Consider the following 13,672-nt stretch of genomic DNA (forward strand, 5'->3'; position numbering starts at 1 on the left):
AAGAACAACTCCCAGAAAACTTTCCTTCATCGCTCTCCTAAATTCCCTTTCTCTTCATCTTGTAACAATGAGATGGCCAGATCTTTGGCCACCATTTTATATAGCTACGTTCTTTAAATAGGCTGTAAATATAGAACTCTGATTTCTATCTCCCGCTGAATCCTGAAAACCGGGTTAAAAGGCTAAAATTAAAATTTTAGCACTTCAAATTAATTTATCTTTCTTCCACAATAGATGTTTCTGATGCCCCCTTTCAGCTTAGCCAACTACTCAGCTTTTTCTTCATATTATTACTTTTTTCTCTGACTTTTTATACTTTTTATTATCAAATCCTCTTAGAAAACAACATGTTGAAACTGACAAGCTAATCAAAATGCATTAACGTAATAGTAAATAAAGAGAAGACATCTATACGAAAACAATAAAAGCAAGAGAGCTTCTTTTTGTGTTCAGGAGACTGCAAAATTGTCTTTGAACTTCCCACTGCTTGCAGTGGTCTCTGGCCACTGGGAAGTCAATTCATATGAACTATCCTTGCAAAACATTTCTATCAGCATCTAACATATCCAAATCAACAGCATGCAGCTTCAGAGGTTGAGATTAATTCTAAAGAATCACAAAATTCACTACTATAAATGCATTTTGGAAAAATACCTAACATTTAGAACAGATTTCACATATCATGTTTAGTATTATTACAAAACAGAGATGAAAACACAAAAACCAGGAATATTTTAAAGGCCATGTGAACTTAAAATTTAATTAGTAACATATGTGGGATTTTTTTTCATTAAAAACCTAACGTATTCAGTTTTGCAGTTTCTTGTAATACTGAGAAAACTCCACTCTCTGGCACAGTACTCGTTTCTTTATGTGCTCAAGGAGAAACAAACATAAGCTCTTGCACATTTTCTCATTCTATAATTTACAATATTCAAATCCAAGTGCTGCTTCTGACTTCACTGTATATAAGCAACCTCACACAGTTTTACTTGGTGCCTAAACTTGGCTCATAAATGTGATTTTCCTGCTGACAACACATGAAACAAAAACATGACGTCTGCTTTGCACATTCATGCACTGGTTTTGAGAACAAACAGAAAAGCATTTTTAAGCTTGTCAGTTAAGCAAGCTCGATACAGTGTTGGGAGGAAAGAAATCTGCAACAAGTTTACGAAGTTTTTCACATTAGAACAACACTTAAAGCATAATTATGTCATCTTGGCTCCACCAAAGTCAGCAACAAAGCTGCCATCTACTACTGTGAAGCCAGAACTGCAATTTTACACCTTCCTAAATACACCAGATAAGTGAATGCCAGATCTCACAGATTTGCTTTACCTGCAAAAACGCAGGTCTTCTTGCTCAGTCTTCAAAAAATCTGTTTGATGGGCTTGCACACAGAGGACAAGCAGACTTTTGCAACATAGAAACTGTTGAAAGCTTCTGACACAGCCCGAGGCATGAGCTCAGCCTTCTATTCATGCTGGTTGCTTTAAGATAACTGTGATTTGACACTGACAGGACCATAAATCTCAAGGGTCACAAAGATGTTATACACAATGAGCAGCTTTTCAATTATCATTATTATATAAAAATAGGTTTTCTATGTGGCTAATGGAGAGTGGAAGATAAAGAAGCATCTGCATGTAATCCTTTCTCCTGTCTTTAAGTTAACGAAGCCAGATCATTCTGGTAAGGCACAAGATTAAATTAAAAGTCACTATATCAATATGAATAAATTAAAACCAACTTTTAAAAACAGACTGAAAACAGTGTAGCCATGATTTTGATTTATCATAGTTTAAAGCCTGGTAAATGCCCTTCAAAACAGATTTAAGAGGTATGGGTTGCGTTCAGAAGAAGATAAAGGTTAAAACATGGTAAGACAAAAGCAGGTATATGAAGAATGTATATGAAGACAGCAGCTGCAAGTACATGGTGCCACTTCTAATGAAAGCTGCTGACAAAGTAAAAGGAAGATAAAATGAACACAGTCAGGTAAACATTTTGTCTCATCAAATACAGCCCATCATGAACACTAACCTACTTTTGGCAGTGCTCTGATACTTCAGACTATGTAAAAAAAAATTAAAGTCATTAATGTTCCCATACTGGTGACTCAATGTCCAGTGGTCCATGACATGGCAACTTTCAATATTCACAGATGATGCACTTCATTTACAAGTCCTCACAAGAATTCTTTCACTTGTTTTTAAACCCAGGTTTACTTTTATTTCACCCATCATCTAACAGACACAAAAAATAGGTTAGGCTGCATTTTGTCTGATTGTATTTACAAAAGAGAGTTTCAGCAAACACTGACCAGGGTTATGTCCCTACCCCAAAGGTCCCACTAAGTGACTTGCCAGGTCCTCAGTGCTCCAGATGGAGGAGTTCCAACTCGTCACATGTCAGAGTACCTGTCACAGGCAGGGTAAGAGGGAGACTGCCTTACCCACACAGGGAGAACAGAGGTAAGAAAAACTTTATGCACATCATTGTTTTTTAATCTAAGAGTGAGAGTAACAGCAGAAAAACAGGACCCCAGTTAGAAACCATCTGTATCATAGCCAGGGTAAAAAGCACAATTTCATGTAACCATCTCAAAAATACTTAAGTGCATATCAGCCCCCTCAGGAGGTATGGTAAAGACAGTGGAAGAAAAAAAATAATTCCCTTTTCACTCCAAAGGGAAATCTTTATTTAGAGAACCAAATTACAACTTGAGGCAAAAAAAAAAAGACTTAACAAACAGTATTATTTAACACCAAGCTATTAACAGCATGTATCATGTTTTACTACAAATTTCATGGGACTTGACTTATAACACAAATCTTAATTATTACAGGTGTTTAATTATTAATTATTAAATGTTTGCATCATCATATGGATTAAATAGCACAGTAAAACCTGCTTAGAGGAATTCCAACACACATTATTTCAAAATTAGGATCATCTTCTAGTTTTAGAAGCCCTTCTCTTCCTTTATTCAGAAAGTATGTCCATGACTATTACTTTTGAACATATTCATAATCTTTAGAAATAAAAAAATAATCTAAAAAAATTAAGGCAAGTTTTGAAAGGACAGAAAGAGTGCATGATAAAGAAAGCAAAGGTCCAGAGTGGGAAATTAGCCCAGAGTAGACCCTGATACATCTTCCAGAACTCAGCTTTAGCATACTAAACAGCTTCAACTCATTTCCATGAGGAGAGGGAGAGAAAAGAAAGGTATGCAGAGATAGGGCTTGGCAAAGTCATAGTCAAATCCCTTAAACACAGGAATAGGGAGACAAAAAAGCATATAAAACCAAACAACTCTCCTTCCCCATGGCAACAAATAAACAGACACACACCCTAATTGTAAAGATTAATATTGTTATCTAGAATAAATTTCATGTGTGGGGAAAACAAAGTCACTGCTCTGTACAGCCTACTACAAATAAGAATCAAATGCAGTTCCTTATATACATACTTATACACATATTTTTGGATTCCTGACTTGAAACCTCCCTTCTAATTTTCCAAATCCTGCTGTTACTTTTTGTGCATAAAACTATGTGGCACAGGGGTGGAAAGCAGGGATCTTTGTATTGTATTGCAACCTCAGCTAGGTCACCCGTTCTTAGCAAACACTCTCAAGCAAAAATACTAACTTTAGTTATCCCAAACAGAGGGACAAAAATACTGTCAGAGAGGGAGAATATCAGCATAAAAAGAAGATAAAATTTAACCTTTGAATATAACCTAATATTGCCACAAAGAAAGTGAAAACTATGGAAAGCTACATATCTGCAATCCCACTGCCAGCAGTCAGTGACAGGAACTGGGCTCTGATGTGGAAGGCAAGTGAAGGAACAGAACTTGAGACAGTATTTTTCTTCTCCTAATTTGTTATAGAGTTGTCAAAACTGAATAGTCTGTGTTCAGAAATAACTCCACTGATAACTGTAACTCACAGAGGGGATAGTCTAGACTGCTGCAAATATTAAGGCATGCATGATATCATCTTCTTTTTTTTTCCCTCCTCCTCCTTTTTCAAGTTAACATTGTAGGAACCATACTCAGAGAGGAATCCAAATTCTTCAGTGCCATCTATAATATATGTTTGGAGCTGTTTTTAGGAGGTTGTGGATGGAGGGAAAGAAGGTGGTGGTGGGACTTTTCAAAATTAATTTATCTGTGTTGTTTCATGTATCTAAATTAACATCAAAGAAAAAAGGTTATTATTTAATTCTTAAATTAAAAATCTGGTGGGACCATAATTAATTATCTTACTTGAAATACAGACTTAACAAACAGGATGTGGAGGCAGCAGTCCCCTCCCTGCGTACCTGTGTCGCTCCCAGACCCCGCTGATAGCGCTGGCATGGTTCAGGCTGCAGAGCGTCACGCAGGAACCTCAGGGCAGCACGGCAGCCAGGAGGCAGGAGGCAGGAGTTTATTCCACTGTAACTGCTCGCAGCCAGGCTGTCTACACAGATTTATGTTATCTCTCAGCTTCTCCTGGAAAGAACAGAAACAGAATTTTGCAATTAAGAACATTGTTAAACTGGACACTACTGCAGCTAACTAACTCCAATAACTATCATGAAATAAGCTTTTATTTAAGATTCTCAAAACCAAGCGCATTTATTTATGACTGTCAAGATTTTTGTTTCCTCCACATGAAACAAGTTTTGTTTTCTTCAGTCTAGACTATAATCCCATTCTGCATTAATGATAACACATTTCTCTAGTGCAAATTATATTCTTTAACTTCAGCATGTCAGGCATTTTGGAAATAACATCTAGGGGTATTTTATTAAAACTGTGAATAACTGAGGTCGTTCAAATTTTGCTGCTAATCTCAGGAAAATAAAATTGCTTACTAACATGTTATTTTATTCAGTGTGTCTATTTAACCTCCTTTCAATTGTTTTCAGGTCATTTAAGATTTTCATTTGTAATCTGGAAATATAATCTACATTTTAACTGAAGCTGTAAAAAGTAGGACTGGAGCAAATACTTTTCTAAGGTAAACAGCAGTTTGATTCGTGGAGTTGATGGAGCCATTACCATGTAAGGAATTTTTCTGTGATTCATTACGACAAAGTCAGTGGTTTTTTAACACATTTTGTAATAATTGTACAGGTCTACTGATAATAAATTTTGGGTCTTTCTTTTAAACACTTTTTGAGAAAAATTCAGAGTACATGTAACAAAAATTAAGATTAATTTCAAATATAAGTGAACACATTTGTATTCAAGTATGTTAAAATATGAAACTGGATTGCAAACATACGAAAAGAAATTCCAAGTTCAGAGAGCAAATGTCTACTTAGAGTCAGGCAGGGATTGATGTGTTTGCAGGGAGAAGGAAGGGAAAGGGGGAAGTAGAATATACCAGAAAATAAGGATTTTTTTTCCAGATTTCAGTAAACAAAAAGGATCCTTGAAGAAAGAAAGCAGCGGAGTTCTGCTTTAGCAAAAGAAAATAAACAAATGGAAGAGCATTTTGCCGCTGCTATAGCTGGTTTGTTTTTTGTAGTTTTTTTTAAAACACATTCATATTAATCAGAATTACTTTTGAAGTCATGTTGGCTCTTAAAGTGCATATTTTGGACCCATTTTAACTTGGCAACAGTCTTGTGGAAGAGTGATATACAGGTGCTGTAAACAGTGTATGCTGTTCAAAATTCTGTTTTTCACTGAAAAAATCTCCACACGGCTAAAAACATTGCAGTCTACCAAGGGCCATCCACAATATTTTGTTTAATAAGTTTTAAAGCAATTATTAGATATAAGTTAGTTGTTAACTTGTCCCCAGGCATAAGCCTATAGTTTAAATAGTCTGCCAGCTTTTTTTTTAAGTACGGGGCATTTTTATGTCCCCTAAGCATTTACCCAGTGAATCTGGGTGGTTTGGTTAAGAAGACAAATACTGCAGAAGTTACCTCCCTGGACAATGTCTTCTATGATGAAAAGAACCAAATAAAAACCTAAAAGCTTATCTATTAAGATTGTTTAGGGGTTTAGGATTTTTTTTTAGTTATAAAGTTTATGAAGAAAAGAAGTCTTCAGTAAAAAAGATCAGCTTAAAAAAATAATTTGACATTCATCAAATCAGTACAAAAGTGCATTAACTTGAAATTTAAAGCACGGATAAGGAAATTAAGTATAAGAGTGAAAGCTCATCTTTTGATGACAAGAGCTGTAAAACATCTACATGCAAAGCTAGCCAGGGTGCAGTTTAAAAGAGGAGAAAAAAAAAGACCTCATAGCCAAGGACACACTGTACCAATTAGGAGGGAACATATTCACTTTACATTGATTCTGCTTGTTTTCTGTTTAACACAAAAACAAGAAATCCTGTCCCAAACTCAGTGACAGTCCCCAGCACGAGCACACCCGTGCAGCTGTATGAAGGATGGAGGCATTTTTACTTTAACATGTGTAAGAAACTGTTCAAAACAAGCTTATTGATTACTAATGAAACAGCTGAGATTTAGAAACAGCTTAAAATACTTTCAACTATTAAAAAGAAAAAAAAGAAAAAAAACAAAACAGAAAAAACCCCAAACTAACCGAACAAGGCATTCTCATTGTAAGCACATTACTATTAACCAGAAATTCAGGTTCCTTAAAAAGAGTTCACTGCAAAACGCAAAAATCCTTGTTGATCTACATACATGCGATGTATTTCAACTCCATCAGTTTCTTTATTTTTCTTTATTTCACAGTAAATCATTCAGTACAAAAAAAATCAAGCTCCTCATTATTTAAGAAACTTATATACAGCATAAAGTTATTCCCCCCAGATCCTAAATATATATTAATGAAAAATAAATGACCTGATGAAATCCTTACCAGTAAAATGCTTAATATTTTGCTGGAATGGGATGGGGATTTTTTTTTTTTCCTAACGTGCAAATTAAGCTACATTTTTGCAGTGATGATGCTATTTTCTTTGGCTCATTTTATTTAAAATGCTTTGGAAGTTTTTGCCGGAGCCCAGCCATAGGCATTGCTGACTGCTGTATGGAATCGATTTGCTGCAACACAGAAATACCAGCTGTTACAGTATGTCCTGAGAGGGATTACCGAATATTCCTAAATTGAAGTTCAATCCATCTTTCCATAAAAATTAGGAGCCAAGGCCAAGAACGTAACAGCAGTATCAAGTGCACCTGAGGCATTTACAATACCCAGCAGGACTGTTACAACCAGCCTTTAAAAAGGGCTTATTTTTGAAATTTCATTATTCCAGTCGTACCTTGCCTGCGCAGCTCGCACCCTATCGGGTTCTGCCGCCCGGCCCCTCACGGCTCCCGCCTGACCCCTGCCGGCCGCCCCAGCTCCCCACACGCGGCGGGCCCGCCTTCCTTGATTCTGCCGCTAATTATTTAAACAACAACGAAAGACATCTCTAGTTTAAGGCGTTCTGGTTGAACTGCAGGTACTGAGGGGGAGGAAAAAAGCAGCCTGGCCAGTAAAAAGCACGGAAATGCTCCCCTGTCTCCCAACAGCTCCCACACACTGCACGGCCACCAAGCCAGACCACCTTCACCACCGAGGTCACTGCGGTGACACAGCTCACCGGGGGACACGTCCTGGTTACACAAGGACAGGCATGGGAGAAGCCTCCCTGAAGTACCGTCCAAAACAGCAAAATTTTAGAATTACAGCTCTCCAAAGGAACCATTTTCCTGCATATCCCATATGTAACAGAGGTTCCTAAGCAAAGGATGAGGGGATAAATCTTGTTTCTAATAACGCACGTTGTCGATACAAGACTGGTAAAAATGGGGAGAGGCTGGGCAGATAAAGCAAGCAGCTGAGAGGCAGCTGCAGAGTGCCAAGATGAACGGCCTTCCATGTAATTTCAGCTTTAGTAGCTTCTTTCTAGCATCTTCTATTGCTTTTGAAGTCACTCCATCAGTCATGCACACACTTTATTTCAGTCAAGTTCATTTTTTGAGAAAAGATCAAGTTGAAAAGCCGATTCAAATTTGTACTTATGGCAAGCACCATGAAGTTGGAGACAGAACACATGAAGTCTTGGTTCTACCTCAGACTTCCCACACAAACCTCAATAAACTCCACAATACTTATTTCTGAAAGGGTATTTTACAAGTTACTCAATATTTTGGCACTTTAATGAATATAAATTGATTTTCTTCACATTTGAAAAGCAGACTGAAGACTTTTGATTAATTTATGACAGATAAAAACATAAAAAGTATGAACATAGCAATGCTACAGATCAGGAGGGGGACAGGCTGGGGATAAGACACCTAAACCCCAAAACTTGTTTGATACAAGAAACATTCAACCTATTTTTCTAAAGGATGCTACGATTATGACAATTACAACCTTGATTTCCAGGACTAAACCAGAATGTCTGCAAATGGTATTCAAACTACCAGATAGAGATTTCATGCAGAGACAGGAAATTTGACAGCCAGTCAGTCTTGTATTCATTATGGGGCCTCAAGTAATTGAGTGACTACAGACATGTATACAAGACTCCAAAAACCCAGTGAGCACAGGAAATTGCCAAGGGAGGTTTTCTAGACTGGGAGGAGTAAATCTGTTTCAGTAGACAAAATCTGAATTGAAAATGGTGGTCGACTCTTTTGGAAGCTGTAATGTAATGGGATCTAGTGAATTCTTAAACTCTTCTGAAGAAGGTTTCACCTCCTTAATCACACGGTCTCCGACAGGCTACTGGAACCCGCCTGTGGCTCCTGACAGGCTTCCAAAGCTGCTCAGCCGCCCCTACAGGCAGCACATACTTGCTGGCAACAGGAACCTTCAGAAAATCTTCAATTACTGCATAGAGGGCATGTGCACAAACGTGATGGGTCTTCAAAGATGCTGCAGAAGCAAGAAGCTACCTCTGACTCATTCAGCTGCGTGTGTAATGAAAATTAAAACAACTGCAAAAATCTTTCTCTATAAAGACTACTTTAAAACCCCAGAAACATCTATGGCAACTACCAAATGTTATTAATTTATACATCAACAGAGAAAACACGGTCCCAAATTGAAAAGGCCAACAGCTGCCTTCACTAACTTTCTCATGGTCTTGTCATCATATCAGTCTTCAGCCATAAGAAGATTTAAAGGCTTCTTAATATTTTTCTGTATAATGTTCTATCAGTGTCTCCATTTTATTTAGGTAATACCATAGATATGTTAGAAAGAATTCGTGAAAATTTGTGAAATTTCTTTGTGAAAAGACTGTGAGAACAGTAGTTAATAATTTAGGCACTCTTAAGCATCCACTGAAAATGTGTAAGTGCTTGACATTTAATTTATACATTTGTGGTTACATCTTTAACAAACAGCAGTTTGGAAAAAAATACTTCAAAAGTCATTTTATCTTGTAGTGTGGCTTGTACTTCCATGGCTCAAATCTGACTGTGAAGTCAGGGCATCAGGACACAGATCTCTCTGGTTTCTACTTACGGGAAAATTGGGAAAAAAAGATAATATCTAAATGATAAAATCCTTGGTTACAAGGAATTTTAAAAAAGTATTTAAGAAGTCATGTAGTAAAAAACATTAGGACAGCAGAAATTAATACCCCATCAGTCTGTGGTGGTGATTTTCAGCAGTTTGATCAACACCAGAATGAAGGCTGATTTCCAGTGAATGGCCCTCCTGACTGGTGTCTAGGCTACATATTTGGACCTTTATAATTTATTCTCTTCCTCTTCAAGGATGAGCTCCCACTAGACACTTCCCTTGCTGGATCATTAACAGAAAACACACAACTTCAATCACTACCTAACCACACATTTCCAAAAACATCCAGAAGCTCATATATGGAGGAGATCCTCATGTTTGACTGAGTTTGTTCAAAGCACTCAGAAGACAGGCAGGAGAAGCAAAAGAGCACAGTGTACAATTTTCTTCCTTCACAACTTCAGCAATAAACAGGTTTCTCCTCCTGACAAGAGTAATCCTGTGTCATTGGAAAAATCTCACTTACCTAAACAACTCCAATAACAACACTGAAACTGGTATCACAATTTTCCTTTTTCAGACTGTTTTCCCTCATAATATTGCTTCACCCAGAGCGGGACCATTTATCTAGACACCACCATTATCCAAACTCTCTCTAAATACAATTGTGAAACACATTCTTTCAATGAGAAAATTCAACATAGAAAAAACAGAAATATAATATAGAATATATTAAGACATTAAAAGGTTTGTAATACTATTATTAATTTATATATTATGATTATTACAATTTAAGTTTTAGACAGCTCCTTGCAAACTGAAAACACTGCCATGCTAATGTGAAATACGTTCAATAAGCAGCAATATTAAAACAGAGGCAAGGCTTTTTACAACCTGCACCTTCCCTGTCTTTAACACAAAAACCCCTACGTGAGCTCTGTCCAGACTTAGGTTTTTAATGTCAGTGTTTGAATTGAACACATTCCTTTAAATGCATGAAAACATTCCTTTAAATAAACATACTAAAGCTACCAGTTTAATTTTAAACAGCATCACTGTTGTAGATGTCCAATACTCTTAGACAGATCCAATTTTCTGCAAATAAAATGTAGCAACTGACAGAATAATATTAGTGTAATATACTAGTTTAATAAAGCTATTCATTAAAATGTGACCTAAACTATGTCTCAGATCAAAGGTTGCTCTCTCAGTTTGAGTTACTGGTTTGGGCACACTTTTAACACTTTTCCCCTAGCTGCAAACCATTCCTTTCCTTGGAAAATAGCTGTCAGCAGGTACCACAGCCTCTCCATTAATTACCTGCACAAATAGTTTTGTTCTGGCATGGTTTCCTGACAGTCTGTTTGAAAAATGTAAGTAACTACAGTAAATTACAAACCTTACTGACCCTCAAAATACTGAAAAGATTGGCAATTTTTCTGTAAATGAGAGTTCAGCAAAACCTACTGCAATGAGTCATTCAATAACCTCAACACTCCCTAACAAACAATTCAAAATGTTTTGCACCAAGGGGCTCTGCAACTCCAATTTTAGAAATATACTTCATATTTTAATAGTATTATAATGCAGTTTGATCCCACATTTACAAAAGTGGATGGGAAATCTGTGATAGAAGTATAACCAGGATTAAGGAGATCCTAAATAAACTGGTAAATATTTAATTGACTTAAATAGTTTAGCTATGTATTAGCTAAACCAGCATTATTTACATCGTAGTCCAAAAAAATATGTATGCAACAATTCTCAGGTTTCTCAAACAGCCATATCCAAAAATCATTCCCACAATTACATAAATATTCAAATTATTATTTCAAACTCAGAAATATCTCCTTCAATATCAGAACATTATTTTTCAAACTCAAAATTTTGAGCACCTCTAGAGCCAAATAAGGCTCTGATATTTTACAATGCTTCCAAATTTTATTACAGAATTTTGATCACTCCTTCTCTTTCAGATTAACTAATCTTTTGAACACTTCTTTGTTCAGCATAGTTCTCCATAGTCCTCTTCTGTCAAAATGTGATGATTTTTTTTAATAGAGGATGGGTAAAGCGATTAATTAATAATTAATTACAGGGTTTATTTTCAGAGAGCAAAATCAGAATAAAACCCACTTTCTTAACATGGGGTTTTATCAAAAAAAAAATCACACTACAATAATTTTCAGTTTAATCAGTTTCAGATTGCTTTTTTCAATGGGAAGTTTTAGAATTCAGTGAGCAATCTGGACAGTACACCTTTCATTCAATTTCGAAAAACATTTTTATTTGTTAAGTGATAATTTATTAGTTGCATCTTGAGCATAAGTAACAAAAAATATTCCGTAAGTGTACATATGCATAGTGAAAACAGAGTACTGCACATGGACAGACAGAGGAAGTCTGTGTTTGACTTTCACCAGTTTACAAGCTTTGAAAGCCAAACTTTTCCTTGATTTAAGTTTGTAGAAGAAAAGAAAGGTGAATAGCCAATCAATGACACATCCCATTGCCTTTGCCCTGCTGGTACATCAAGCATACCAGACACTTCTTGCAGTTTGCTGAAAATTCCCCGTGACCATCCCTCATTCTTGAATTTTCCAATCCCATCTTTCTTCCAGATGCCACTGGAAAGCTCTCTTCTGGCTGCATACCCTTCCCTCTTCCTTCCTGGCAAACTCTGGCAGCACCACTGCATCAAAGCCACTGTATGACAAAGCCTTGTCACCTGGTACATACATCCTTCCATTTTTATTTTTTTCTCTTCCTTTGCTCCATTTCCCTCTTTCCAGGAGAGAAGCTTCTCCCTATCAGGCCCTGCTGTCCAAATTCCACCTTGCAGTTTCTTGCTTCACATCCCTATCCATTTTACCTTTTCCCTTATGACACTGCTATGTACTTACTATTCTTGTCATGAATCCAAGAACCTCCAGTAATTAATTTAGCCTTTACGCCCTGTATTTATAAATATTCCCATCTCCTGGCATTTTATTTTACTTTCACTTGCCTTATAGTTTTCACTTTCTCCTGTCACCATTTCCACTCCCACCCCACTGACCCTTTCCACCACTGTTCTCATGTGAAAATGTGAATGACTTTCACACCATTGCTTTCTAAACCCAGAGTCGGTTTCCAAATCTATTTTTAACCAGTAAATCCTTGTTTTACTACTCTCCAAATATCTCTTTTAAGGCTCTTCCCTTTCTTCTAGAACATGGATTAGCTGAGTTCAAACAGGCAAGAAGCCTTAAGTGTGTGGCACATGTTAGCAGTCACAGACAGGAACATCCACATAGATCTGTCTGCCTGCAGCTCTGTGCCATCTCCAGGATGGAACCACCCTCAGAACAGGACTTTCCTGTGTCTTCAGTTTACAATACTCTAAACATTTTGGGACCAATACTATATATATATACCTTCCAAAATTATACATTAGCATTCAAATGAGATATAGTTAAGAGTCCATCTTTAAGTTTCATTTACTCTATGAGTCAAGTCACTCTGCACAGTTATGTGTAAATTTAATTAGCGAAAAAGATATCACCTGGAATTCATTCAAAGTTCTGTCTTGCCAGCCTATATAGCCCTTGTAATAGTCCCACAGTAATCAGAGTGCCTCTGAGGTTCAAGTCATATTTCCAAGATTAAAAACCACTAAATTCAAATCTGAGATCCTGTTGGATGAAGAGTCAGGTTTAAGGCACGGGGTAAACTGTATGTCAAGTTCACACTACTGTGAAGACAAGCTCTCAGATTTCACTTCATTTGGCCAAAAAAAACATATTCAATCTTTATGAAGAAAATAATTTAAAATTATAAAAGGTCAATAAACACAAATGCTAACACAACTAAACTTGGCAGTGCTACCTACATGAAGACCTTTTTTTCTGTTTTTCTTGTTTAACTCACAGCTTAATACATTGCTTTAAGTCTTAATGCACACCAGGAAAACACAGGATATGCAAAGAGTCCAAGTTAATGTTGCTGTTGGAAACTTAATGTTTGCATTTCCTGGATTTTGGAATTTTAACTAGGTGAACAATACTGCATTGATTCTATTTTGGCATTTGCTAGAAATACCAAAGAGGGTGGGTTTTTTTCTTTTTTTTTTCTTGCCCGAAGCTATATAAATCAGAGTTAAGCAATTTGATTGTGAACCTTTGGCATTTGTTGGTCCTCTCCAACTTCCATATCTTGAAGTTTACTGGGAAACTATAAA

The 13,672-nt window shown here is 36.6% G+C and overlaps 1 protein-coding gene across 2 annotated transcripts in view; it reads right to left on the bottom strand.

Moving 5' to 3' along the window:
• Positions 1–13,672, bottom strand: part of MPP7 (MAGUK p55 scaffold protein 7) — a 146,689-nt gene that overhangs the window by 101,914 nt on the left and 31,103 nt on the right. For both annotated transcript variants that reach the window (XM_063414352.1, XM_063414362.1), the window contains one exon: positions 4,335–4,506. In XM_063414352.1, coding sequence (XP_063270422.1) covers positions 4,335–4,371 — 37 coding nt within the window. In that variant the 5' untranslated portion in view covers positions 4,372–4,506. The remainder of the gene's footprint in view (positions 1–4,334; positions 4,507–13,672) is intronic.

The sequence above is a fragment of the Prinia subflava genome, chromosome 1, assembly GCF_021018805.1.
Source record: "Prinia subflava isolate CZ2003 ecotype Zambia chromosome 1, Cam_Psub_1.2, whole genome shotgun sequence".
NCBI classification, from domain to species: domain Eukaryota; kingdom Metazoa; phylum Chordata; class Aves; order Passeriformes; family Cisticolidae; genus Prinia; species Prinia subflava.